This window comes from Silurus meridionalis, chromosome 17, assembly GCF_014805685.1.
Source record: "Silurus meridionalis isolate SWU-2019-XX chromosome 17, ASM1480568v1, whole genome shotgun sequence".
NCBI classification, from domain to species: domain Eukaryota; kingdom Metazoa; phylum Chordata; class Actinopteri; order Siluriformes; family Siluridae; genus Silurus; species Silurus meridionalis.
The window spans coordinates 17307143-17328773 of NC_060900.1; the positions used below are offsets into that span (position 1 = coordinate 17307143).

The window sequence follows — 21631 nt, forward strand, 5'->3', positions numbered from 1 at the left end:
ACTCAGAAGGTATCAGACTTGAATGGTGGGTGGCTGTATAATGGAAGAGTGTGCACATGCAGCCAGTCATTTAGAGCTACTGCAGTCAGCATGCTGTTAGTGGTCAGTGTGAGTGGTGCCCTGCTTAACCCAGCATCTGCACAATTACCAACACCCCACATGAGGGGAATGAAGATGACATGAGGTTTTAGCCATAGAGCAGAGTAATGGAGCATCTCTACACAGCATGTGTGGAATGTTTTCTGAACTTGCAGGAGCAAAACACGCCTGGTTTAAAAATATCTGTATCACAGAAAGAGCAGTCCCTCCTGCACCATCCACCTGAAGGATCAACTCCACTGATACACAGCACACACGCTTCGTTCTGCAGTTTATAATCAGCCTGAACTTTATTAAACAAGTTTTTATGATTTATACGCTTTCAGTAGAGTTAATTACGAAAGTGAAATAATTGGCACTGTATCAACTTTGCTGCACACATTTACTAAAACTGTGACAGGTTGTAAATGTGACCGCGAATAAAATGCAATTTTGTGCAATTACATTCAGCTATGTTCTACCTAAAGAGAAAATCTTTTTAATTTTCTTGAAGGTTCTGCTCACCCTTTTCAATTTCTAGTTAATTTATTGTTTGTTTCCTTACACCAACACACATCTCTTGATAAGTTCCCTCCACTTTTCTCAATCAATCTTTTTCACATTAAGCTCAGCAAAAGCTAAGATGGAAAAGTTTATAGAGGAAAACCTTGGCCCACTGAAGGCAAGGCTGGATACTGAATAACTTTCCCATTCAGAATAACAGAAAGCAAAGTTCTGGCTATAAGATAATTCATGCCCCATAAAACATGGACATTTTAGCTTACAAGAATCATGTTTGATTATATAAGCAAATGTGTTGCAGCAAGTTGTTTCTGTGTAGACAAGTCACGTTAAATTTATGTTTTATGCCAAAATGCAACCTCAATTACACACTTATCATTATTTATGACTATCACTGCCATAGGTATTTAGATTTGTCTTATTTTCATGAACAGTACTCTTGCTAGTTAATGAAATGAAAGCCAAATTCTAGCAAACTCAATAGCTAAAATAATCCAACCATTTCAAAATGGGTTCAAAAATATCATACTATTTGAAATATCTTGCCTAAAGCAAAATCGTGCAGATTTTATCCTGAATACTCCCAAATGATGGCTTTGCTTTCTCTGGCTCACCTGTAAGAGTCTCTGTAGCTCATGGTGTCATGTCCAGAATCTTCCTGATCATCCTCATTCACTTTAAAGCACACTCTTTTGCTCTGAATGGTCTCCTCGTGCCCTGGAGAAGTCGACGGCACGCTGTCGTATGAAGGAGGCTCAGAGCTCTGAGGTTGGATGGGGCCAGTGATGGAGGACAGGAGCCTACAGTACACAGCCATATATTTATAGACACAAACAAAGAAAGATGTTAGAAAAATTTAACTGGTCTCATATTGATTCATTACTAGGCTATAAATAAACCCAATGTTAAAGTTTAAAAAGAATGGGAAAAATAACATTTAGAGCTGAAGGTAATAACATGTTGAGCATGTTATTAACATGTGTGAGTAACACACCCAAGGCAATTATTTCAATGTGTTATCGAAACACATGAGAAGGGGAGAAAAAAAAGTGACTAAAGGGAGAGGCAGGGAAATGGTGTTTCCTAGTTCGTAGTGTGTTATGGCTTCAACTTTGGCTGGCTCTGCCCTACCCATAAATATTTTTAGGCTTTCAGAATGAGCTTCCTGATGTAGGAAGCAGAAGCAGAACAGAGCTATGGATGGTGGGACTTGCTGTTCTTTGGTGTGGTGAAGACACGCCCTGATGTAAAAACATGCTATTTGATAAAGGAAATTTTCCCACAATACAGAAAGAGAGAGAGAGAGAGAGAGAGAGAGAGAGAGAGGGACATTGAGAGCGAGCACCTAAACATGCACTATATACAAACAAAAGTATTAGTGCACCAGTACTTTTCCAGCCATATGTGGTTCTTCCTCAACTGTTACCCCAAAAGTTGGATGCACACAGTTGTAAAAAATTTAATAAAAAGTCATTGGATGTGGCATCAAATTTTCACTTTAATTAGGAAACCCAAACTTGTTCCAGCATGACAATGCCACAGTGCACAAAGCGCGCTAAATGAAGATATGCTTTAGATGAGTTGGAGTGGAAGATCTTGAGTGGTCTGCTATAGAGCTCTAACTTCAACCCTTTGGAATGAACTCGAATGCTGACTGCACCCCAGGCCTCCTCATCATACATAAGTACCTGACTTTACTAACACCCTTGTGGCTGAAAGAGCACAATACTCACATCGCACAAAACACACTCCGAAATCTAGTGGAACATCCAAGACGCAAGGTTATTATAACAACAAATGGGGGCGAAATGTGTAAGGGGATATTCAAAAAGAACATATAAGAATCTTACAGTCAGGTGTCTAAAAACTTTTGTCTGAAAAGATGTACCTGTCTGAAACCTATGCTCTCTAAAGTATATTCTCATACCAAAGTGTCACTGACTATTATTATATAGTTATATTTTTATCCGCTATCTAAAAGTAGTTTATACTACTTTTGTCAGTACAGTTTAAAAGTAAACATATTCTAGATTCAAACCATAATTTCTCACTTTTCTTCATTTAGTCATATTTGGGACTTACACATCAATTTGACCCACGTAGAGCTTCATCTCTCTGACCGCAATGTCCAGCCGGTTATAAAGACAGATGTAGTTGTCCTGGCTCTCAGTGTCCTCCTGCTTCAGGAGAAAACTGAGGCCTCCTTCACTCCGTGTGCGCATCCGGCATGCCTCGATGCCTCCATCTAATCCGTCCACCTCCTCGTTATCTAGGCTCACGCAGCTCCAGGATGGGGCGGCCATGCTTGTCACACAGTGGACCGCGTGGGACATAGGGTTAAGATTGGCTGAACAGGAATAAGAAAAAGAAAGACTGAAATGTCTGAAGAAAACTGTGAATTATGTTGATGTAAAGAGACAGCAAAGACTGGAGCCTGGTACCACACCCAATTCGTTTTTATTTACATTTACGGCTTTTTGGCAGGCGCACTTATCCAGAGCAACTTACAACAACTTACAACTTATCTCCTTCATACAACTGAGCAGCTAAAAGGTTAAGGACCTTGCTCATGGGCCCAGGAGTGGAAGAATCGTGTGGCTGGGATTTTAACTCACGATCTTTGAATCCAAATTGCATTTTTTTAAGAAACCACTAACGTGGTAAGCTATAACATTCATGCTGAAAGTGTCCATGTGTATAAACTAGTAACTTTTTAAAATGTCCAATTATCCTTATAACATGTACCTTAATATACAACTAAAGCAATAGATAACTAACAAGTTTTAATCACCAATAGCTACAGTTACAATTTCAATTTTATTTGTAAATTTGTATTAAAAATTATTTCTGTTTTAGAATTATTTAAAACCCAATAGTTACATATATACAGAATACAAACTATATGCTTTACAGAGTTTTGTGTGATGGCCACAAATTAAAAAAGCAAGCAAAACAATGTGACATAAAATCCTGAGAAAAGAAAATAGAGAAGGGGGGTGAACGTGATAAATAAATGGTGGCACATCCTAAACCTAATAAACAATTAATAAATATACACTAATGCTGGTTGCTTTCTTTCTTATAGCAATACAGCTCAGGTAACGTATACTACACTCATCTCTGGCTGACACAGCTCCTAAAGCATACAGTAATCTCAGTGAGCACTATCATGTAAGTAAGTAAGTTTCTTTCGGCTTCTCCCGTTAGGGGTCGCCACAGCGGATCCTCCGCATGTTTGATTTGGCACAGGTTTTACGCTGGATGCCCTTCCTAACGCAACCCTCCCCAATTTATCCGGGCTTGGGACCGGCACTGAAAGTGGCTGGGGATGGTTCCCTACCGGGAAACGAACCCGGGTCGCAGCAGTGAGAGCGCTGCATCTTAGACCACTAGACCACCACTATCATGTAAAGAATTCAAAGTATCTCTGATCGAGACACAACTGCTGAGCAGATGTGAAGTGAATCATTTGAAGCAAACAACCTTCAAGAGGGGCCATAACAACACAACTGTGCAGTTCCATGTGGATGTAGATATGGCTAGTGGCAGGTGCAGTAACAAACAAAAGCCTCTTTTAATATGCTGTAAAAACATAATGCAGGCTTAATAAGCTGCAAGCTTGTATGATTACAGGGGAAAAAACTGAAACTTCACACTATAACTGCTTATAACTTCATAGCATGTAGTACACAATGTATATTGAATATAAAATTAATACTGAGCACATGTACAAGCGAAGCAGTGAATTAAAGTTAACAAAGTACATGTGGTACTGTTTAGCTTGGACTTTATTGGATGAATCAACCATTTAAGCTAAAGGCCAAACATCAAGCTGTGAACAAAATGAAAACAAATCTTGGGTTTTAAGGTGTACGAAATGGGAGAGTGCTCCTCGGGGATGAGGTGAGCTGACATCACTGAGAGCCACTAAGCGTGGCCTAATGGAGTCGTAATGGAAGGCTGATGGAAGCAATTTCAACCTGAGAGCTTTAAAAAGGCTCTGATTTGCTGTGGGAATAGTCATTACAGCTAGGCATAAAATTTACGAGGCCCTCATGGTTTAAACTGTACGCTTTAATTATTATTTCATGATGTTTAAATATTATCAAGGGGAGTTTTTGTTCAAAGGAATCCTTGTGTCAGGGATGCTTTCAGGGACTGCTTTGACAAGAGATAAAAGCTGACTGTTTTTTTTTTGTTGTTGTTAGGGAAATTATAAACCTTTTTAGCACACAACACACTATACGTTATATTTACCAAAGTGCTTATCATTGCACTTTTTGTTAAATAATGTCAACCTGTGCTCAAATAGTGCAATTTTTTTTTTTTATGTTTCTGCCAAAAAGATTGAAAGAAATGTCACTATTTTGGACCCTTTTTTTAAATGTGAGAAGTGACAAAAACTGAAGTATTCTCAAGTAAAACACAAACCTTGGTCTGGGTCAAGGCCAAAAAAAGAATTCTTGCGCCCGAAGCGGATGCTGAAGGCACGGCCAGCTGATGTGCTGCTCTTGGGGCATGAAACCTGCATCAAGTTCAGGTGGCAATTGGTAGGCACAAAGTCCATGCAGCCCAGGGCATGAGGTTTGGTGCTAGCCTGCTTAAACATGGGTGAACCTTTATTCTGCAACTCGGCTGCAAACTACGGATGACACAAACGGAAGAAATAAGAGGAGTCATAAACTGTTTATTACGTCGAAGAGAAAAAAAATTAAATATAACAGGTTTTTCCGCACTTGTTTGTAGCTGCAGATACGTTTGCGGATGCTCTCCAGTTTGGTGTCGCAGATATTTCTGAATTCGTACTGCGGCATCGACACGACGCGCTCGCTCTGAGCGATCAGCTGACTGCAGCTAGTCACAAAATGGTTGTCGTCTTTAGAAAACGCTTCTAATATCTGAAACAAAACACATCATGTAAAAAAACAAAAAACAACCAAAAAAAAATGTCCAAATATTTTAATACCAAGTGTATTTTTATGATTTATAACCTTTGCTGTAAGGTTGAAGCAGCCTTTGGGCTCCACCATCTTCTCAAGCACATGGTGTTTAATTCCGGCTGAGCTCACATACTCATACACGACACCATGTTCCAGGTGTACGTTATCTACCATCATATTAACCAGTGGGACATCTCCAGACAAGGACAAATGTTGCAGACCTCGAACTATAATGTCAAATCAACAAAGAAAAAGTAAAAATTAACTGTTATTTATTCATCTTTAATAAAACAGGAGAAGAAACAGAACAGTGTGCACATGAGCAGGTGTTCCATCCGGGTTTTTCCTACTTCTTCAGTATTGCAGATCAATTTACATGCAGGTTTTTTTAGGAAGGAAAACCAGACACAGGGAGAACATGAAAAACTGTTCGCATCACCATTAGCTTTCCACAGATCATTTAAAATAAATATGCACACCCATTCGACCACAACTGCCACAACTGCCACAGACAGGGAAACCACAGTACCTGTTCCATTAGCACAGCCATTTTCTTCTGCATCTGATCCATTCTCAGAAAGGCAAGAACTAAAAGCCTGTCCCTCCACATCATCATAGACACGGTACGCCCACTGACCGCAACTCTGTGTCAATCCAAGTACAGAAGAGAAGACAGTAAACAACAGCGATGAAACTCCTGTAGCATAATTCTGCTCTATGCAATCTAAAAACAATTAGGATCAAAACCCCCTATAGTTATTTTATGAAATTTTACTGCATGCACAATGTTTAATAACGAGTATACAAATCTTAAAATGTCAAGGTAAAAATGCATTAATCAACTAGATACAATGCAAAAAGGCGAAATGAGCAGAAAATACTGAACCCTGTGAAATCTGTGGCCCTCTTAGTTTTAAAGAAGGACAGAAATATGTGTTACCATTTGCACTGCAAATAATGACCTCTTAGAAATGGAAATATTTTAAATATAGTTTAAATTGGTATTTGCTTATTATAATTTTAATTAAATGAATAAATAATAAATAATAGTTGAATAATTACAATAAGCAAAACATATGATTATTATAGTTAATTAAATTTGTAGTCCATTTGTATTTAAGCATTATTTATTTATTTACTCGAAATGATCCATCAAAAGACAAGAAGAAATTACAAAATTGATTATGATAAATAATGACCAGAAATAGGTTTTATAATCTTAAAGATGGTTTATTGTAATTGTATAATAAATCATTAACACCTGCTAAGCTGACTTTTTTGCACTATGTAAAATAAATATACAGAGCGGAATGAAACAGAGGGCTGGGCGACAAACATTACAACTGAAAATGAAAGAACATTTCTAATGTTCAGAATCATGTCTGAAAGTTTTTGTCCTTTCATTTTGCCCTAAAAGTATACAAGTGGTGAGACTTACCTGCTCTTTTTGATCATGTTCAGGTCGATAGCTGCTGAAGTGCTCCAGCACCTCCTCGTAGCTGCTCTGGCTCATGTTGGCGCCGTTTACTTTGAGCACACACTGGCCAGTCTGCAGGCCTGCTGCTGCGGCCTCTGACCCTACACACACAGCAATAAAAAGTGATGTCAGAGCACATTAAATTGAGACATCCTACAAATAGCAACACACACAAGCAGGGCATGTCTGTCCTTTTTTTTTTACTCATTACTTACTTACAGACATGACAGTGTAAAAAAAAAAAACAAATCAGCACTATTTGGATTGAACTGGATTCAGAGCGCAATAAAAAAAAGACACACATAGTTGAGACTGGGGAAATAAAAAGAGCATGGCAGCCTGAACAAACAAACAAAAAAAAAGCTAGAGACTACAAACCAGTCTGAAGAGAAACAGCATTGAGAGAAGTGAAGCCTCAAAATATGGCAAGCCAGTATGTATTATTATATATATATAATAATAATACATACACTATGCCTCAAAAATGCCTTTCCTCAGACACACATCTCCACCTTCTCCTACACTCAGTACACCAAATGAAAACCCTGTCTTTATATGAAAACAAGATTGCATTGAATTATATGTTCACTTTTATAGGTTATAGGAGTATAATCTATATACCCCTGCTGCAGTAAGTACAACATGCTCGGGCACTTTCCATAATAAAACCTATCATCAGCATACTTTAAATCTGCACATTTGCTCTAAACGTCTATCTAAATAACTGTATGTTTAACATACTTCGGGATTCACGCATGGTTGCGAGGTGTTATTTTTAGTGGTCCAGATGTTTGTCACACACTACTGCAGTCTCTGTTATGAATCCATATTTTTCCCCCTTCTTTCAATGCTTAGTTTAGCACAGACACATCTGCTTGACAGGTTAGAGGGTGAAAGGCAATTACACTGCTCCATTTGAGGAAATGAAAAGGCTTTGTGTGAGAAGATCTGATTAAATGAATACTCAGAGAAACCATTTGTATGCTTAGAAAATTCATTTGCAACTGAATCTGAAATTGTTAAAAAAGAATATAAAGAAAAACGAGAGAGGTGCAATGAAAAAAAGGAAAGAAAAATCCACAAAGCAGCTTCAGACATCAAAGACATCAAGATGTATTTTTGATGGTTGCTCACACACACACACACATGCGCTCACCTTTCTTCACGGCATGCACATATGGAGGACAGGATCCACGCAGTTTGAATGACAAGCCATCCTGACAGTCAGGAATCTTCACGAGCCTTCATTTCACACACGAAAAGGAGAAACATCATGAGTCCATACACATTTTTTTAAGGATTTTTATAAGAAATTCCCATATTGATTAACTGAATGCACTGAAATGGTCTAATGCCATATTTTATAGATAACTGAAGTCTTTACTACCGGCTTTGAAATCCCTAAAGTTTGATCTACTTCGGAATGGTTTAAAGGTGCAGGTTGTGCGTTTTAAATATAAAAAATTCAATAATAAGATTAAAATATTATATTAAAATATAATTTTAAAAAAATGCATCTGAACAATTCACAATAGTTTAACACAATAAATCTGGTCATCGCCTTCATATCATGCTTTGTTGATACTGATCTGGCCCAGAAATCACCGTTAGCAAAGCTGTTTAGAATTGCGTTTTTATTTCTTCGTCTTCTGTTAACCTACACATTCAAGCTTAGTAGTTTATAAAGAAAACGATCTGAAATGGTATAAGTATCTGCTGAAATTCAAAGTTTCAGGATCAGCATCATAAAATAAAAAGTGTTTTTATGCCATCACCATGTTTGCATTAGAAAGCAACAAACTAGGCCAAGGATTGTCATTTAGACCGTGGTCCAGGTGTTGAACAGGCAAAGCACTCAAAAAAAAAAAAAAAATTGTGAAGCTCAAAAATGCTGCTAGATCAAAAACAATTGCCTACATTTTTGCATCAATTTAGCTTTTCACGAAAAGTGTTTTGACAAATGTTTATGGATATGGACATGGCTTAATTAAAAAAAAAATGAAAATGAAGAGAGACAGAGAAGTACGAATTTTTCATGCGACTGAAGTTTAAACCAGATGTCTCATCTGTTTAGAGTCGGCTGGGCTAGTCAAACGTATTGTGAAGCTGCACAGAAAAACTAAACATAACCAAGTTAAACTTTACATTATTTACAGCTAAGTTGAGCTGGACACCCCTGCACTTGCTATTCATAGTTTTAACAGTTGGGAGTGCCGAAAAGATGCTGGATGTCAATGTTTTCATTACAATTGTAATCGCCTCGCAGGCAGTAACTGCTCCTTTACACATACAAAAGAACCCCATATACTTCCCTACTTTCTGCAGTGTTTATGTCCCAGAGCTGTAATACTAGTAGCAACTCTATCACTTTAGTCAAAGTGCTTCACACTAGAACAGACAAAACCAATGTATATATCGTAAGCATATCAGGTTACTTACTCTTTGTTTTTGGTGGCAACCAGCAGCCTGAGTGAGCGGCGTATACAGAAAGACTGGTTGATCATCATCTCCACCTCAGAAAAGGGCCTCAAGAACACCAGGTCTTCGTTAATAGAGTAGATCTTCCTTCCTGCCTGCAACCCCGCCATCTACACATGATGAAACACAAGCAAGCATGTGACTGAGCTACCACAAGCCAGTGCAAAGAACAAGAAAATATTCCAGCTAATTGTATAATAATGTTTTTCTTCCTTTGCTTTGCATCAAAGTACAAAAAAAGATCTGTAGATGGATTTAAAGCCTCAAAGAATCCAGTCCTCAATTTTCACACTGAATAGGACTTTATGTCAGGTGCCAGGGTTAACACTAAAATAAGGGCTATTTAATTATACAGCTGTGATGCTGGATAATGCAGGCCTCTATGTCCCCTCTCTCTCACACACAGGGTCACTGTGACTGTGTGCTGCTTGTGGAAACAAATCACTTCCTTTTGCACAAAAGTGTTTAGTATTCCTGACCCTAGCACTTTTATTCCCGTCCTTCTGACTGGTGTCTATTTTATCCCCAAACCTGCCAAAGTTCCCCCTGTTTACTGGTCAGCTTTAGGAGCAGAGGACAGACAGAGGCCTTGTTGCCTTTTAGGATAGAAAGAGATTAAAGAGGAGAAGAGCATACTGGTGGATGACAGGAGGTCTGGATGAGGCAGCTTCAGGAATGGAAATGTATATTTTACAAAAGCACTGTAGAATAAACTAAAATCAAGTATTTCAACACAACTATTCAGTCAATGCTGACAGTCTGTTAGACTACATTCATTCTCGATACAAGCCCGATGCGTTGCCTGAATTTATTTCTACAACAAATTTTACCAGAGAAAATGTGTAACCTACAATCCCAAAACACTTTTGTTACATGTTGCATACTGGGCCCCATTCTCGCTTCATTGGTCAGTAAACCTTGAAAGTTGTCTCTACTGAATGTACACTCACCAAAAGCATTAATGATCTCTGCTACTTTTACTGCAAATCACAGCTCTGTTTTGAGCACATACAGAGAAAATGAACAGTCGCACTTCACTTGTCACTTACTAGTGTGAACATAAGGGTATATGTAAATTTGACAGCAAATCATGCATAAAACTGCTGCACATATGTAGATGGTGCTTCACGTGACACTCTTACCGATAAAAAAAAAAGTGTGTAAATCTACTACATGGAGTTACGTGAAATAAGCTTTCAGGAATATCGGTACCTCAGGGTTTGATTTGAAAAAATAGCCAGAGTTTAACATTTTGTTAGATTGCTGCAAATCACTGCACACTGTTATCATATTCTTATGGATAGTAGTCACTTCAATCGGTTAATGCAAGTAACAAGAAATATTGACATGTGAGAAATCTAATGACATGCTTTATTAAAATATTTGGGAAAAGTTCAGGAACAAGAAATAGCTGATCATCATACAATGTTAACAATAGAATACTGCTTTGTCACTTTGTGTATTTTGCACTGCTTTATCCACTATGCATTTTTGCAACATCCATAACTCACGTATGTCATTGCACTACTGTATGTTCCACCTGCATTTATTCTTATATACTGTATCATACATACATTCATACTTGTACATAACTATATCATGTCATTTGAGCATGTTATCTTCTGACATGTCTGTCTATGCACAATCTTAGCACAGTATATTGTATATTACTACATATACTATACACCATATATTATTACCTACTGCACCTTCTGTACATTATTCACCCTCACCCCTGTACATATGGACCTCATTTCCTACTTATTTATCATACAGCTATTTATTGTAAATAGGACACTTATGCACTTCTGGTTAGATGCTAACTGGATTTCAAAAGTACCTTGCACAATGACAATAAAGTTGAATCTAATCTAATTATTCTGAAATGTAAATCTAATGTGGTGTAATAAGTGGTACTAAACTACTAGATTACTGGATACTTTTTTCCACATACTTTCTAACTATTACTCAAGTGGATGTTTGTATTACTACTTTACTGTGTATTTGTCTATTTACCTGCTACATGGAATAGGTAAGTTATAATATTCTAATTATTGTAAATACATGGCTTCTATTTTTATAATTAGGCATCACCATGAATAGAGGCTTCATCCCAATGTGTTTCTCGACATGAAGGAAAAAAAGAGCAAGCAAGGCGTCAGGACTCGGAGGAGAATGTGATGAGGCATGCCTAATTTTCTCTCCACTATATGAAACGAAAGTGAGACTCTGGAGAGATAGAGAATTAAGAAATCGTGACCTGCACCCTGACTGACTGGCTGAGCATCTGAGAGCCAACTGACGTAGGTGTGAGGATGCAAACAGAGCCAGAATAAACCCTCCTTGTTAGCAGAACATGTTGCGCACAAGGTCCAGATGTTACTGATGGGGGTGATACAGGCTGTGTTTTAATGATGCTTTACTGGCAATCTAAGATTGGCTTCCTTTTGTGAACAAGAAGGCTGAGCGACTATAATGCAAGTCTGATACAGCATAGTCTACACAGATGTGTTTCACTTAGAAAAATATCAGTTGGCTGGCTAAACATATTTTTCCTAATAATCTAATAAAACGATAAAGTATTAGTAATTGGACTGAATGTGTACATTCAGACAGTGTACATACAGACTTTTGTCTTTTTTAAATATATATTTTATGACAATAAAGTTTCTCATGTTAGGAAATTCTGAAAGTTCAGAAAAAATTTATAAATGCATTAGTTATCTCCAGTGCTTCAGTCCCATGATTTTGGCTGCATAAATGAATAATGGACTAACCAAAACATGCTAGTTAATGTATTAAGACATAGAAACACTAGAGAGGTCAACTCTCTATAGCTATAATCCTTATACAGTCTGACGTTACTGATGGTTGCATCATGTTTGTGACCAAAAAGTCAAGTTGTTAAGCTGCAGGTTTTTTCCTTGTCAAATCTTATATCAAAAAAATACCAATTGTGTCTAGTCAGCATTTAGATTTTTCTCTCTATGTTAAATGGCAGTGTGACACACCGTGCATATTATGCAAGCAGAAAGAAAAACAGTAACATACTTTATTTTGCTTGATTTTGTCAGTGTTTCCAAATGATAAAAAGTAAACAATAAAACTCATTGTACTATAAAGTCAGGACCTTAGCAGATGTGTGTAGTGCTGCAGTTGATAGTGTCAACTTATCAGACAAAAACTTTGTTAATAGGAAAATAATAATACATTTTCTCTGTATGTATCAGTAACTACTGGGGAAAACACTTAACAGGCACAACCTAATTCAAAGTAGGTTGTCCAACTGATCTGCTTAATATCTATAAGAAGATTGATCGAGAACATGAGTTCTTCTTGCGTTCCTATATTTAACAATGATATTTCAAAAAGATGTATACAAACACTGGTCTGCTCTAAAACTAATAATTAGCAGCTGTTTATGTTGCTCTTCTCAGACAGATAAACTTGGCATGAAGTGTCAAGTTTGTTGAGTGTGTCAGCTTGGAGAAAAGTTCTGCATGTGAAAAAAAATCTTACCATACAATTGAACATTAACCGTAGGTGAATGACTGTACTATATAACGTAATACTAAAATCTAGTTCCTACACTCACCTCAGCATGGGAGCCCCTGCTTACACTCTTCACCATGATGGCCTTGTTCTTCTCTTCAAGCTCAAAACCATAGTCTTCCTCTTCTGGATGGATCTGTGGATGTCAAAACCGGCTATCAGTTCATTTAGCACTTTGACTGAATATGTATCTGAAATGCTTGGTGCATGTTCATGAAATTTTTGCGTCAAATTATATTTCTGCTTCCTATTTATTTTATAAGCGACTCCTGCTGAATCCAATTTACTCTCGAAAAGCGGCTTATAATGAACATGTTTGCTTTTGATGACAGGTAAATGCTCAGAAGAGAGAATGAGGCATAATGATCTTTCTCACTGTTTTATGTTGAAAGGATGAAAGACAAGTGTGTAAATGTCACTGTGATTATTAGTGAAAAAAATAGTGGTCACATGTGGTGTATGTCTAAATAAGTTACTCTTCTATTCACACACAAACCATCCAAATAATAAAAGGATCAGACCCACCAGTAAGGACTTAGCCACAATGTTCTCAATGAGCTTAAAGTCATTGCGAAGCTGCTTGGTCTTAGTGCCGGTGCCTTCTGTCTCCTCGTCGGCGTGGAATCGAAAAAACTGAGACTCATCCTTGAATTCGCTCTTTTCCAGGACTACAACGCAGCGGAAGAAAAAAAAGAAACACATATAATCAGTGAAGAAGAATAAACTGGAATCAGAGTTATTATAGGAATAGTCAAATAAGTTTCAATAAAATAAAACTGCATTTCTGTCAAAAAGACAAGACAAGAATAAGCTTCAGAAATTTCAACACATTTCCATGAAGTACTCACAAGAGAAGACTTATGGTAGCTGCAGTCAACTTTTATTTAAAATGTGACTGCAAAATAATGCAAAACTACCACAGGGGAACTGTTACAGAGAATGTCCGAATGAAACAGATGTCCTTCTCATGAAGCTTCATGCAGTTTTATTCTACATCAATCTACAAATAATTATGTACTTCAGCAACATGACAAAAGTCAAAACCTAAAGTCCAAATACAGTACTATTCATTCTTCTAGTGAGAGTTAACAGTGGTAAAGAGGAGACAAAATGGCTGATTAAATGATTTCGAGAAGTGTAAATAGCTTTTAAAAAAAATTTAAGTGAAGGATGTGAAAGTGAAAAGTGTTTATTTAATTTTTCCAATGTAAAACATGCTTTTAGACAGGTGACAAAAAAGGTGGCTATGGCTGGTAAGATTTGTTTCCACATGTCCTTTAACGGAAAGGTAGTCAAACTGGAAAAATTGCAGAGGTTTTGCAGGTGACAGGTAAAAGAAAATACCAAAAAGAAGCATTTGTATCAGCCCTGCCAGCCTTTATCCTTTCTGGATTCTTGCATCAGACTATAGAAGAAAAATAGCCTTTTTTGTCACATATACATTACAGCACAGTGAAATTCGTTCTTCACATATCCTAGCTTGCTCAGAAGCTGGGGTCTGAGCGCAGCGTCAGCCATGATACGGCGCCCCTGGGGCATAGAGGGTTAAGGGCCTTGCTCAAGAGCCCAAGAGTGGCAGCTTGGCGATACCGGGGCTTGAAACCCCAACCTTCCGATCAGTAAGCCATGCCTAAAGAGTTGTCTTTTCCCCATAATATAAATAAATTTTAAACTGTTGCCCTGCCCTTCCTCCCATCTTATAGTAATGTTGTGGACTTCTCTAAGGGCAAATGTTTTCAATTCTTTAAAACATGTTGAAAAAAGTGTAATACATCTGTCTATAAATTGTCACTGTATATCAATGCACACATTTGGGGAGTGGTTTCGTTCAGATTGATTTTAAATAAATAGCACAGCGACTCACTAAATGGTTTGAGAAGGCAGAAGTCAGTCAGAAGTAAACTATATATATATATATATATACACATACACACACACACACACACACACACACACTAATGCCTATCAGCTATCAATGGAGAACGAGCTCACATACAGAACAATCGGGTTTAATTTTCATAGACTGCAATTTTTTTAAATAAATTTTCGCCACATTATATAAAGGTTTATACTTTTATATAAGGAATCCTTTACTGGGAAAATTTTTAATTATCATTATTTCTGAAACCTTCATTGTTGACCTATTTGGTGTCTACGCATGTGCTTTTGCACAATAATGAATATAAAACTCTGGAGTATTCCTTTAATTAAATGAATTGCTCTCACGATATTATTCACAAAAAAATTATGTATTTCTTATTGTCAGATAAACAAAAAAAAAAAACTCACACATTGTGATTAAATTAGTTGTTTTTGGTAAAGATTCACATTGTAGGTCGGCTGTTTAATTGACACTGTGCATGTGCTGACCCATCTTTTATATAATCTCTATGCTTTTATGATGCAAAACCAGAGGGGGCACATAAACAGCAGGGTTGCCCATTTATTACCATTCAAATCACATGCTAATGAATAGGTCTCAGTGTTACTCCAGGTCGAGCCTAGGCTGATGAGTGATGACGCGAGCCTGATTTTTTACGGTCTTAATGCATAAGAGGTGTGCTGTTTGTAGATAACCTGCCACGTTGGATTTTTTCCTCTAAAATTGAAAGTGACAAACATGTTTCCAGAAAGGGTTTGGAGAAGACAAAAAATTCTGTGCTGCGGCGCGTTTCATAGCATTGCAGTTTGTTTTATGAGTGGACATCAGAAAAAGTGGTACTGTTTTTGATTTAACAGTAACTGTGTGTGTCTTTTACTGATGGGGTGTGTGTGTGTGGGTGCTCCTGTGTGTCTCCTGTTGGGCTTGTGTGTGTGTGTGTGTGTGTGTGTGTGTGTGTGTGTGTGTGTGTGTGTGTGTATACACTTCTGTCTTTTTTAATGCTCTTGTTCCTCTCAAAATCGCCGATACTGTTCGAACAGCTGGAGACATCTGCTAATAGACATGCAGACACTTTGGCCTTCAGCCAGACACACAGCCTCAGGGGTTCATCAGAATCCTCAAAGAAAAGCTAAAAAGTCTCTGTTTCAGTAGCAGCATAATCAATTCATGTGAACTAAACTGCTGTAAAATTGTATTAATGTCTGCACACAAAACCTTCCAGTTACCTACAACAAGATTAACCACAAAAATTAACGAAATACATAAATAACATCCGACAGCAAACCTGCACCTCATTCATAGCGCACATTGATGATATTTTGGCTCATGGCTGCTTTAATTTATCACATTAAAAACATGGCCACAATTTACTCTCTGGCCCCTGACACCAAAAACTGTTGCAATAGCAAACAAGCCGAGCCAAGGTTCATTGCAAAACCTGTTCATGGCAAGTGAAGCCAGCAGGTCAGTCTGAAATCACCCATATTTCCATGTTATTTTATCTTTGTATTTAACTCCTTGTTTTAAACTTTCACCTCATAGCCAGTTTCTCTACAACTGCCAAATCTAGCAATGCTGTTGCTTTTAAGATTCATCCTGCCTCATCTGGTGAAATCTTTTTGGATAGGATCACACTACAGGCTTAAGATCAACAGAACACTCGTGATTTGGTTCCATATTTGTGATACACTTGCACATTGTAAACATCACACTCCCATAAACTAAATATGGTGAGTCACAGCGGAGAGCTTTTACCGTGGTGCAGGAAGCCATTGTTGCATAGACCAACCCCAAAAGTGACGGCATCCTCGCGGGTACAACAGTCTCCCTGAAAGATATTGACACAACATGAAAGTGCAATTGAAAGAGAAAGTGATACAAAAAAAAAATCAGTGACAGAGAGGAAAAGAGAATCATTAAGTAAAACCACATGTATGCCCCCGGGAAGGAAAAACATCCCCAGAACTTTAAAAGGCTGCTGTGTCCTCTATAAAAAGCTTTATTTTAGAAGTTTCTATACAAATCTACGACATTAGTAGTTAAGGAACCACACTTACAACCTACATGACATTCAAGGTTCTGTGTGTGTTTGATATATAAAATAGTTTCTTGTTTACAGGTGTGCAAGTGTTTTAAGTCTTCTTACCTGTGCAACAAGCCAATCCACCAGTTTACTGGCTGGTAATACTGATTTAAACGTCTTCAGGTGGTGGTCTCTGTCTCTGCACAGAGAATAAAGGGATGAGTAAATCAATATACATAAACTCATAAAGGCTCTTTTTATTCATTCGTTTTTTTTCCATTTTGCCAAGAAAACGTTTGTGCACCTTTAAAACCAAATGAAATGTAATTGACAGTAAAGTACATTTACTATTGAGGATGTAAACCTCTGAACAACTGTATAATTTATGCATTTATATTTACTTTATTGCCTCCTTATTTAGTTGCAATCCCTGGCCACTAGCTAGCGCTGATAATGGACAGTGAATGCTGTTTTGACAGCTGAACACAACTTGAGGTTGGAATTAACACCCTTATTTTTTATTCACCATCACCTCCTGTCTTTAAGTCAATGCCACTGTCTCTTAACCATACAACACAGCAGGTCTCACCACAGTCCTATAAACCTTCCCTTTCACTCTTGCACAAACCCTTTTATCACAAATAAAACTTTGTATACACTATATGGGACTGTATTGGGACACCTAACTTTTCCAGCCATACATGGATCTTCCCCAAACTGTTGCAACAACACTGGAACACACAATTGTATATGATGTCTTTGGATGTGGTAGAATAAAATTTTCCACTGCCTTGAACTAGGAGACCCAAATTTGTTCCAGCATAATACAATGCCCCTATACACTAAGCCAGCTATGAAGATATGGCTCACAGGTTTTGGAGTGAGTTGCCTGCTATATAGCTTTTTATCCTCAACCTTCTTGAACACCTTTGGGATGAATGTGAATGCTGATTGCACCCCAGGCCTCCTCACCCTACATCAGCACCTGACTTCTCTAACACTCTTGTGGCTGAATGAACACATGTCCACAACCACATCAAAATTTAGTGAAATATATTTCCAGAAGGTTATTATAACAGAAAAAAGGGACTAAATGTACAATGGGATGTTCAAAAAGTACATACGAATATTGGTCAGGTGTCCACCAGCTTTTGTCAGTATCACATATGTGAGCAAATATGCACTTGTCTCTGTCTAGTTTCACTCTGATCAGCACAAGAGAAATGCCCCCTTCCAGTTAATTTATAGTAGTGCTGTATTCAGTGGTGATTGAACATTTTGAAATTTTTACTTTACTTTAGACTTCTATATTTTAGCAGTTCACGTGAGCAAAAACATAGAGAGCTAGTGCTGTTTTATTGAAGAACTGGCTAAATTTCCTCCATGCCAATGTGCAGGGCTGACCAACAGCTCCCAGAAATATTTAGTTAAATGTATTGCTGTACAAGAGGGTCACACCAGATACTGAATGCCAAGGTTTACATTCTTTTTCCAAAGACAGATATCAATTATATATTCCTCCAAAAAAAAAAAAAAGATAGTAAAAGTATAAGTAAAATATTTTTTGACTCATTTTTGTATTTGGGTTCTTTATGTCTACTTTTAGGATTTGTGTGAAAATATGTTAATGTTTTAAATCATATTTGTGCAAAAATATAGAAAGCCCTAACACTTTCATGCACCACTGAATACAATACTACAACAATGTTTAATCTTTTTGCAGAACTGCAGCTTTTTTTCTTTGCTCCACACCGGTCACCAGTCCCCCTGTACAATAGATTAGACCTGAGATCTAAATCATATATTTATACTGATACATAAAACAGAAAAACACAGAAATGTGTGAAAGTTGCAGTGTGTCAAGAACGGCAAGTTTGGACATTTCTGTTCTGTTTCTGTTCGCATGCTTTAGTCAGACCACAGTGACACAGAAGCTGTGAGTGTCTCTCACAACAAATGATCCGCAAACAAAGCTGATTAGATCAGCCACAACATATCCTACATCATGGAGAACTCTTTGTGTGCTAGTTAGGGAAGAGGAAGTGTGGTAAGACGAGTGCAGTCAGCAGCTCAGTGCTGAGCTTAAAACAACCTAGAGATGTGAGAACGGAAAACGGAAGGAGGTGGAGTGATGACACAAACACAATGACAAAGTCGACAGGCAGTGCGGGTTCTAGTCCTGTGTACACTTTATATGTGTAAAGGCACAGGACTTTTCATTTTTACTACAATGTGTGTGGGATTAATAGGTGCCCTATAAAACAGAATAGATCCCTAATAAAAAAAAGCCAATCCTAAAATAATCCTAAAAGCAGTAAACCCAGTAATGAAATCAGTACTTTTTATACAACTACACTGTAAAATCACATTATGTTGTAAAAAAAATTTGATTATCCAGTGAAGCAATGACAGAGACAGAACAAAGGAAAACTAAGATTCCATTTCCCCTGACTGATTTGTGATCTGCAGTCGATTAGAGTGAGTGTCCAGCGAATAATATTAATAAAAAATATATATTTTGCCTTGACTGTTGCAGTCTGGTCCGTAGTTTTACAGTCATTCATGCAAAATACTGCAACTCAATTCTGAGCGCTTTTATTAGTCGATATAAATCAACCAGTACATCAGTGTTTACATTTATGATGCGTAAGTGTAATTATAATGTGTAATACTTACTTGATCACAGGTGTGAAGAGGCTGTGGAGACGACAGTACAGTCTCACACCCTACAAACATAGTGTATACAAAAACAGTTATTTCCACCTACCAGTTTTTTTCTAAACAGCTCAACAGTTATATTCATTAGAAAGAATACACACCAAGGTACAAATATGCAATATGTATGGGCAAAAAATGAAACACAGAACAAAATACCTTGGATACAATATCCTCCATCTCGCTCCTGGCTTTGTAAGTGCCGTCATCATAACGGAAGCGATACAGTACCTGCTCATTCTTAAACTGGTGTTTATCAGAAACTACAAAATGAACAAAACAACAAGTCTTACTCTAAACAACTCAAGTTCTCTTCAGCTACGGTACATTGTGTGAATAAACAAAATTCTTGATTTGTTTGGTTTGCCACATTAATTTCAAAATAAAATCAGCTTAGCGTTTAGAAAGGATTGCACAATACTGATATATAGATAAAAGGTTTTTTACAAAACTAACACCTTCTGTTAGTTCGAGTGCAGTTCAGGATCAGTGCAATGAAGCGGAAATGAAGATTTAGCAATGTCCTGGCTGACTCATTTCCACTGACAATGAGCAAGAATACAATAAAGAACAAAAGGTCTTAATTCTTACACTTTAATAAATTAAGTTTATAGAGACACATCATAGTTAAATGCAGGCCTTTGATTGATCTATGAACGGTATGTAGCTTTATAACAAAAATAACATATCATACACCAAAATGCTAACCTATCGCATGCTAAAATTCAACCTACTGATCTTATGTAGCTTTTACAAAAATTTATTTTGACCTACAACATAACAGTTTATTTATATTCAGGCTATGTGATGGATATTAAAATCTCAGGTAACCCGAGTAACCTTGTGTCTTACAACATTACAACCTGGGCCACCTATTAGTGTTACAGCATTACTGTTTGCCCAGAAATATTTTCTCTAATCCTATCCTGCACACATTCAAACACACACATACACATACACCACTTGCTTGCCGAGTGTAGTGTGGAGTGTCTGAGCAGGGAGATGTCATTATCCCTGGTTCGGCTTTTGGGACGAGGTAAACAATTCACTCCATAAATTATTCATGACTGGCTTGTTTTCTGTCACAACATTCCTGCTTTGGGGGACGGAGAGCAAATCTTGATGATGAGCTCAGGTTACAGTGCAATGTTGATATGGGAAATGTATAGCAGTGTTTTCGTACAGGATGTTTTTGCTTTTTGCTGTATTTCAAATTTAAACCACAAAATGTATAGATACAGTTCAAGCGACACTTTTTCTTGAAAATGAAAATCGTGATAGAAAAAGAAGAGATGAAAGAGCACATGTGGGACTCACCATGGTGGATGAGACCGTTCTCCAGCAGTGCTTGGCCCAAATTGATCCCTTCCTCTGGTTTACTGATCTCTCCACTCTCCAACAGCCAGGCGACAAATTCACTGCAGGACACACGGACACACAGACACCAGATAAGCCTTTATAGAACACTATATGCTGTACAATTACTGCCTTGATTGTGCAGCAATTTTTCCCACCAATTATTAATATCTCAGTGTTATTGAGATTAAAAAGTCTACTGAAACTGCACCACTATACACTGCTATACAGTAGCCATCTAGCTATTCATATATGACAAGACTGCTTTATGTGCGACAAACTGTGTGAAATATTCCAAAATAAATAAATAAATAAAAAAAACATGACATTTTTATGCAAATGTGAGACACTGTGCAGCAGTGTGGATGAAAGTAAATAAGCCTTTGTTTGCTAATAAATGTAAAAGGGTCTAAACCACAGAAAAGTTAAGGGTTGGTTATTTTGTAACAATTTTTGTTGTGCCTCAGAGAAAAGCTTTGGGCTCTGTGAATCCTACAGGATCTATAAATGGGAGAAACCATGTGGAACCTCAGCTTGTTTACCTGCCTTTTGCATTTGCATTAGTCTCTGGCAAGGTCTATGTGCAGATATACACATACGCACATTCA

General features: G+C 37.4%; 1 protein-coding gene across 1 annotated transcript in view; it reads right to left on the minus strand.

Moving 5' to 3' along the window:
• prex1 (phosphatidylinositol-3,4,5-trisphosphate-dependent Rac exchange factor 1) overlaps positions 1–21631 on the minus strand; it is a 77262-nt gene that overhangs the window by 12953 nt on the left and 42678 nt on the right. The window contains exons 11-26 of the mRNA XM_046871125.1: positions 20985–21085; positions 19827–19930; positions 19629–19678; positions 17076–17151; positions 16685–16757; positions 13573–13715; positions 13091–13183; positions 9457–9605; positions 8174–8259; positions 6979–7118; positions 6070–6184; positions 5592–5767; positions 5337–5498; positions 5032–5242; positions 2683–2947; positions 1215–1400 (exon numbers count right to left, since the gene is read on the minus strand). Of these exons, the coding sequence (XP_046727081.1) occupies positions 1215–1400; positions 2683–2947; positions 5032–5242; positions 5337–5498; positions 5592–5767; positions 6070–6184; positions 6979–7118; positions 8174–8259; positions 9457–9605; positions 13091–13183; positions 13573–13715; positions 16685–16757; positions 17076–17151; positions 19629–19678; positions 19827–19930; positions 20985–21085 (2130 nt within the window). The remainder of the gene's footprint in view (positions 1–1214; positions 1401–2682; positions 2948–5031; positions 5243–5336; positions 5499–5591; positions 5768–6069; positions 6185–6978; positions 7119–8173; positions 8260–9456; positions 9606–13090; positions 13184–13572; positions 13716–16684; positions 16758–17075; positions 17152–19628; positions 19679–19826; positions 19931–20984; positions 21086–21631) is intronic.